The sequence below is a fragment of the Physeter macrocephalus genome, chromosome 7, assembly GCF_002837175.3.
Source record: "Physeter macrocephalus isolate SW-GA chromosome 7, ASM283717v5, whole genome shotgun sequence".
NCBI lineage: Eukaryota > Metazoa > Chordata > Mammalia > Artiodactyla > Physeteridae > Physeter > Physeter macrocephalus.
In genome coordinates this window covers 92,703,755-92,711,159 of record NC_041220.1, presented here as the reverse complement: position 1 = coordinate 92,711,159, position 7,405 = coordinate 92,703,755, and the positions used below count along the sequence as shown (strand labels likewise).

The following is a 7,405-nucleotide window of genomic DNA, read 5'->3' as shown; positions in this document are numbered from 1 at the left end:
CCTGCATCGGCAGGCGGACTCTCAACCACTGCGCCACCAGGGAAGCCCCCCATTTTTAAGGATGAGAAAAGCGAGGCTCGAAAAAGGCTAAGTAATACTAACAAATGGTGGCCTTGAGATTTGCACTCAAGTCTATTGTGACTCAAGGCCCATTGTCTTCGCCTCTACAAGAACGTGGGGATTTGGCATCTAGGTTGAATCTGAAAAAACAATCAAGACTTTTATAGCAAGGAAAGTAAACACGGGGGAATAATGCCAATAAGAGTCTGATGCTGTCCAGGATCGGCTGTGCTGCTCCAGATGTTCAGACTTCCATTTGCACTCCCTCATCTCCTTACTCTACAAGCTGTAACTTAGGCAGGACTTCTGATTGGTAGGATTCCAGAATCAAGTGCTTACTGAGACTGTTGACAGACACCTTTGCCTCTGTCAGGGTCTGATGTGAATGATTATCTCCTTAGATGTTGCATCGGATACGGTTACACACCCTGGAGGTATTGCCACCCTGCCTAATACCCCTACTCAAAGCCCTCTAACTTCCCCAATTGTCTTTTTACCACAGATAAGCTGACTATGGAGATGGGACATGTTATCCTACTCAAACACAAAGTTTCTAGCGTGCAAATGGGACTGGTTCCTGGTGAATAAATTGCTCCTGCCAAGACAATGACGATGTTCACATTTTCATAAGCACAGGCACTATTTTTCCAGTTTTCCAAATTTGCTAAGTGTGTGTGCTTGCTTTATTTGGATATGCCAATTCAAATCAACTTGTTTAATTTTTTTTCTCCAGAAAGCTATTAAAGAACCCAGAGAGCTTAGCTTAAACCACAGATTAATCCAACATAAAAAAAAAAAAAAAGCTATCTGCATCCAAATTAAAGGAACCACAAAAATGTCTCTATTCTACTTCATCCTAATGTTGATCCTCCATTCAACAAACATTCTTCAATGAGTCAGGTAAGCCTCAGTTCCCAAATTTGTACAATGGGGACTCACAGATTACGGTGAAATATAAAGAAGACAAGGCTCACTAAGCGCTCAGCCCAGGGCCTGGCACGGAGTAGGTATATGATACACGTTCCATTCCTTCCCACCTCGTCCATCACTCCCAGCTCAGAGTGCTCCTGACTTCACATGCAGTCATGTGGACCATAACGGCAATTCGGGAGGACGGAGAAGATAAGAAAGCCAAGTGGGTGAGCGATCACAATAGGCTGGTGTCTGATCAACAATACAGAAACCGCTCGGGCAATGTGGCAATGAGTTTCCTTCAGGAGCTATTACAATATGTACAAAACAGTCAAGAAAGAGAAAGGCACCAGGAAGTGACTCTCACTCTACACATTAAATAGGACTTACAACACTTTTCACAGGACTTACAGGTGAGTCAGGTCACGAAGGCCACGGAAGGCGTTTCTTGAAATGGTTTCTATCTTGTTCCCTTCAATGAACCTAAGGAGAACAGCCATATAATTAAACTGAATTTTCTCTGCTTAATATCTCGAAAAAAACGATATTGGGATGCTTTCAGAATGAAATCTAAAAGCATTTATAAATTTCAGAAATTCATCTCCAAAGGCTCGGTCAGCTATACCAGATTCCAAGTGGGAGCTGGGTGTGTGTACAAGAGTGCCTCCACACAAGCGTGCTCTTTGCACTCCTTCCAGAAGCAGCCTGGAAGTCTTCAGAGTCAGAATTGGCAGCATGGGTAAAAACATCTCGGGGGAAAAAAGAGAAGAAAGCCCTACACAAAGGCAAGATATTCTCAAATTCCGCAAGACTGGAACGCTTCCAGGCATCTTCCCCCCCCAACCTTCTTACATTTCACAGTGCCTGGCTACTAATACTTCTGTTAATATCATTGCCCCTTGAGGGGAGCCCATTGTTTTACATCTTCATATTAACGTCTTTGCCCAGGGAGAATTCCATTAAGCTTGGCTTCTGGCCAGCTTGAGTTCATCATGTCCTACACAGTGTCATCTCTGAACAAGTGGGTGACAAGGCAAGGATATTCTCAAGATCTCTAGGCTACTTGGAAATAGAAAGTATAAGGAAGGTGAGCATGGGCCAAACTTCTTTCTCTGTGCTAAGATGTCTTAGGGCTTGCACACAGGACCTTGCAGTCATAACTCCAGCCATGCTTTAAAATGGGAAATACATGAAGTGAACGCACTAGGCCACAGAGAACTAAATTTTAGTTTACGGCATCACATTTCTTCAAATGTAAGAAAGTCTCTGATGAGATGGTCCAAGGGAGACTTTGCAACATGATGTTTTTCGTTAGTGAAACAGTTCTTGATTCGTACACTGAGAATGATCTGGTGCCTGGTTTTTTTAAAAAATCAGGGGTCTATTCAGTAATAGACTTCAGTATAAGCTGAGAAGCGAACTTCCTCCTCAGTAACCTTGACAGGAAGACGTACTGCTTGAAAGACAGAATGGATGGCTCTTTGTTCACCACCTCCATCGGCTGTTGGTGTGCTTTGATAGAACCTAGTTGGCCTAGCACTTCAGCCTGACCACTCTTCCCAGGTTACCTAGACTATCAAGTATTATGAGAGTACCCGTATTATGTATCCTCTGAAGAAAGAATTTCTCCAGAGACATCTTTCCTGAGGACAGGAAATCAGCAGAGAGCTTTCTTAGACCCAGGATGTATTTAGAATTCAAACATCTACCTGTTAACCTCAGATAAGAAAGCAGAGACATGGATTTAAAAAATCCCCCTGAATGCTAAGTAAGGAAATCCCATCTGATAGCAGGATTAACATTATTACAAAGTGACAGAAGACAAGGGTGGAAGAGCTTAAGGAGAAAAAAGATGACCTGAAAGTGTGAAGAGGCAGAAATCAGAGCCAGGCATTGCTGGGGGGGGAAAAAATGCACAACTGAAAAGGGAAAAATAACCTTTATTTTAAAGGAGAAAAAACAAAATTAGACCCTCAGCTGCAGCTCACAGGAGACAATGCAAACGGGATATAGGACAGGTAAACTAAAAACATGAAGCTGTATCCCCAAATAAGGAGACTTTCTTAAAAATATGTAACCCTCAGAATCCTTCAGCTTTATTTCTGGCTGATCAGCAAATTCGTGTCTAGCTTTGAGAGGTAAAAATATCCAATGTAATTTCCAATTGTGCTTATGACATGACAAATTAAATGTCAGCAGAGAATGAATGAATATCTTTCCTTCTTTGTTTCCTTTCCCCCTCTTTGTCTCCAACCTCCTCCTGTCTCAGCATGTTTATACACAAGTAAACTATAAAAGGTCAGTGCTGAAAACAGAATGGGGTTTTCTGAATTTTCTCCACCCTTAAGCTGTTCCAGCTTGGAAAGCAATACAGCCATTCCACTGACATACCAAACGCTCAGCAAATAGACAAAGCACAAAACTTACAGGTATTCAAGATGAAAAAGTCCAGCAAAAGCATCATCCCGGATGACTGTGAATGAGTTAGAATTCAGCAATCTGAAAATAAGAGACATTAGGTTTCAATGCAGAAGTGTAAAATTTGAGTCACATAGTGAAGCCATTTCTGTTTCTTTTGTGATGTTCTGATCTGTGGGCAAACATGGGCTCTTCTCAGTGTAAAACTGGCCCATTCGGTGTCCGACCTGACTCAGACACTGATGGACAATGGCAAGTGGATTCCCTTTGGCCAGATTTTCTGGTCACCCCCATTATTTCACCTTTCTTCCCTATGGGTCTCAGTAAATATGTCCTGAGAGCTCCTATTTCCATAATAACATTTAGAGGTTAAAAACGGAGGTTCTCTTTTAAAGTGAGGCGTTTGGGAAATGGTACGTTTAGGTGAAATTCAGGTCATAATTCAATGTAATCATGTCCCCAGTTGCTGGATATGGGCGATGGCATCTACAGTAAAGTCCTTGACAGGAATAAAGATGCAGATGTAGAGAATGGACTTGAGGACACGGGGAGGGGAAAGGGTAAGCTGGGAAGAAGTGAGAGAGTGGCACTGACATATACACACTACCAAATGTAAAACAGATAGCTAGTGGGAAACAGCCGCATAGCACAGGGAGATCAGCTTGGTGCTTTGTGACCACCTAGAGGGGTGGGATAGGGAGGGTGGGAGGAAGACGCAAGAGGGAGGGGATATGGGGATATATGTATACATATAGCTGATTCACTTTGTTATAAAGCAGAAACTAACACAACAATGTAAAGCAACTATACTCCAATAAAGATGTTTAAATAAATAAAGTCCTTGAGGAAAACATGTGCTGAAAGAAGGAAAGGACACTGAGCACTGGGGACTCAGCTCAGTGGGGACACAATGGGGCAAGTAAACCCTAAGAGCCAGCCACAGTTTACTTGTGGAGCTTGGGTATCTTGGGAAGGACTGATACCCAAGAGACAGAGACAGCTCTTCCCAGGACTGCACCTCCAGGACCGCCATTTCCAGAGAGGACTTCCCATACTCACAGCAGCTGCAGGGAAGGCAGATGAGAAAACATTCGGTCCTTGATTTCCGAGAACGTTCCATTTACCAGGCTCCTACGGGCAAGAGAGGAACAAAACAAGGACTAGGTTGCTTTGAGGAAGTGCCGGGCAAGATGGACGAAGGACCTTATCCTCTACCTGTGCTTTAAACACCTCCACTCAGGAATGAGGTTTCAAATGGTTGGCCAGGGTCTTCTCAGGGGTAAGAACAAGATGAGTCCAGCTATTTTCCAATGAACTGGATCAATAGGAAAACTGGACTGAATAATAGAACCCGTTACTATCAGTCTAGCTCCTAGCATAGACATCTTCTCAGCCGGTTTATATCAATAACCCCTCACTTCCTTTTCTTAACTACAGGAGGACCTAGCTGAAGATGGATAATTCTTTCACCTCTGCCCATGATTCTGTTTGTGTAGACACAGCATTAGTGTTGGCCGACGAAACTCAAGGGTAGGATTAAGCGTTCCCCCTTGGGAGCACATCTCTGAATGTCGCTCAGAGCACTTCTGATTAAATGCACCGTGAAAGCCTTGGGAAACAACCCAGAGACACCTGAACTTGAATGTGTGGTGGGAGGTCAGGCCATCTGCCAGAGTTAATGGCCAATCAGAACAAGGAACCTGACTATTGTAGCCACCAGGGCCCCTATCCTTTCTGGCCGCAGTAGGACCTCAATACATCATTTCAGAATTATTTCAGTTAATATGCAGATCCGTTAAGCAGCTGCTGGTCTAAGGGATTTAACCAGGGGAATTCTCATTTCTGGAATGCTCCATGTCACCCGACTTAGCAATATTCGGCGTCAAACTGGCCCTCTGTTCCTGCTCGGCCAGACTCTCCTGGCTTCCTATAAATGCAAACAGGAACAGGAAGCCCTTCACTCCTGGGTCCAGGCCCCAGCGTCCTGCCTGGGGTGCAGATGCGCAAGTGGAGCACAAGAGCAAGTGAGAGCAACCCCCTGCCCCCCATGGGAATCCCTGCCTCTACGACTGAGTGGGCATCACCCAGCACCTTGGCCTGGATGTGGGAGTCATTTCAGCAGGAAACATTTCCCGGCAGTGAAGATATTGCCCAGTAGCCCCTTCCACAGCCATTATGAGAGCTGGCCACGTGGCTGGAGTGGCTGTGTGAGGCCAGGCTGAAAGCCCCTGAGCAGGTGGACCAATAATGGGAAGCCCTTTCCTGTCCGCTCCTCCAGCACTGAATAAGCAGCCAGCGCAATGCGCGGTGACGAGGGGGGCAAGAAGCCCTTATGAACTCAGGGCAAGGAGTCCGGCTGACTCCCAGCACTTGCCCTCTGGGCTGGATGCCCACATGCCCCAATGCTCCGCCAGGTCCTCTGTGCCTCCCTCTTCGGGGCCACATGCGGCGGCATCTCCACTTCTAGAGGTGACATGCCTTCTCCCAGGTTCTGCCCCACCTGCAGTGTGGACAGGTCCAGAGGAGGGCACCGTGTAAACCACAGCCCCAGACCTCAGGAGGGACGGTGAGGCCTCATCCGTCTGCAAGCGCTCCAGTCATGCTCGGCTGCATACGCATGCCCCCCACACAACCTTCCCACCCCCAACACACATCCTCTCAAACTTTAATGCGCCCCAGAATCACCTGGGGAGGCCAAACGCAGACTCCAAGGCTCCGCTCTCAGAACCCTGCATCATTCGGTGCGGGCCCCGGAAACTGCATTGGCACAAGCCCCCCCCCCCCACCCCAGGTGGATCTGATGCAGGTGGCCCGCGGGCCAGACTTTGAGAAACACTGCCCCAGGGACTTGTCTGGCTTCCCAGACTCTGGATCTCGGGTTCCCCTCATCCTCCCCGGGGCCCGAGACTCCAACCCACGTCCCACCGGGCGCCCCAACCCAAACGCAAAGGAAGGGGCTGGGAAGTGGGGTCAGGGTCGCGCTGTCCCGGCGCCAGAGGCAACTCCCGGGCGGCGGCGGGCGCCGGGTGGGGCAGGACGGGGCAGGGGCTGCCGGGGTCCCACTCACTCACAGGGAGCTGATGTCGCCCGGCACGATCCTGGGCACCCAGGAGGAGCCCACGCAGATGATGGACTCCTTGGTACAGCTGCAAGTGGCGGGGCAGCGCGCCAGCCGCCTCACCTGCGCGCTCGGCGGGATCAGGCACGCGGCTCCCAGCAGCAACAGCAGCCGTCCCGGCGCCCCGCCGCCGCCCCGCCGCAGCGCCATGCCGCGTCCCCGGTCCCCGCCCCGGCCGCGACCCCCGCTGCCGCGCCGCGCGCTCGGACTCCGCGCCGCTGCAGACGCGGGCGCCGCTCGCTGCTCCGCTGCCGCCGCCGCTGCTGGCTAGGACGAGGGCGCCGCGGGTGTGGGAGGCCGAGCCGCAGCCGAGCAGCATGCTGGCCGTCACCCCCACTCGGCGCCCCCCCACCGGCGCCCGGGCCTCGCCCGCGCCCGCCTGACATCAGCACCCGAGCCCGCAGCCCGCTCTGGCCAATGAATAATGCGGGGCGGGCGCCCGCCCGCGGGGGAGGGGGCCTCGCGCCGCCCCCCGCTGCGCCCCGCCGGCCCCTCCCGGACCCTTCACAGGAGCTGCGGAGAGAGGAGAAAGTTGGGTGACCTTAGGGGAGGAGCCGGCCTGGACGGAGCCCCTCTGTGGACCTGGCCGAGCGGTTGGGGATCAGATGCCCGCAGTCCCTCCACCGGCTCGAAATAATTTGGGGGAGACACTGGGCTCCTTTTAGCCGGGCCAAAACGTGAGGGGTTGGCGGCGGAAAGAGTAGAGCCTGGGGAACTGGCTTGATGACTGGGAAGGGAGACTTTGTCCCGGGTCTTTGAAGAGTACGGAATTTTGAGCAGCCTTTATTAATGTTTAAAAGACGTGAATGCTGCCATTGAGTTCAGCGGGCATGGCTTTGCTTGTCTTTTGCGGTGCGCGATGGGGCTGGCTCCCTGCCCACAGCGCCCTGGGCTCAC

General features: G+C 50.1%; 1 protein-coding gene across 1 annotated transcript in view; it reads right to left on the bottom strand.

Moving 5' to 3' along the window:
* LGI2 (leucine rich repeat LGI family member 2) overlaps positions 1-6,658 on the bottom strand; it is a 27,589-nt gene extending 20,931 nt beyond the window's left edge. Inside the window, exons 1-4 of the mRNA XM_024119488.1 lie at positions 6,462-6,658; positions 4,450-4,521; positions 3,400-3,471; positions 1,384-1,455 (exon numbers count right to left, since the gene is read on the bottom strand). Of these exons, the coding sequence (XP_023975256.1) occupies positions 1,384-1,455; positions 3,400-3,471; positions 4,450-4,521; positions 6,462-6,658 (413 nt within the window). The remainder of the gene's footprint in view (positions 1-1,383; positions 1,456-3,399; positions 3,472-4,449; positions 4,522-6,461) is intronic.
* Between the last annotated feature and the right edge of the window lie 747 nt (positions 6,659-7,405).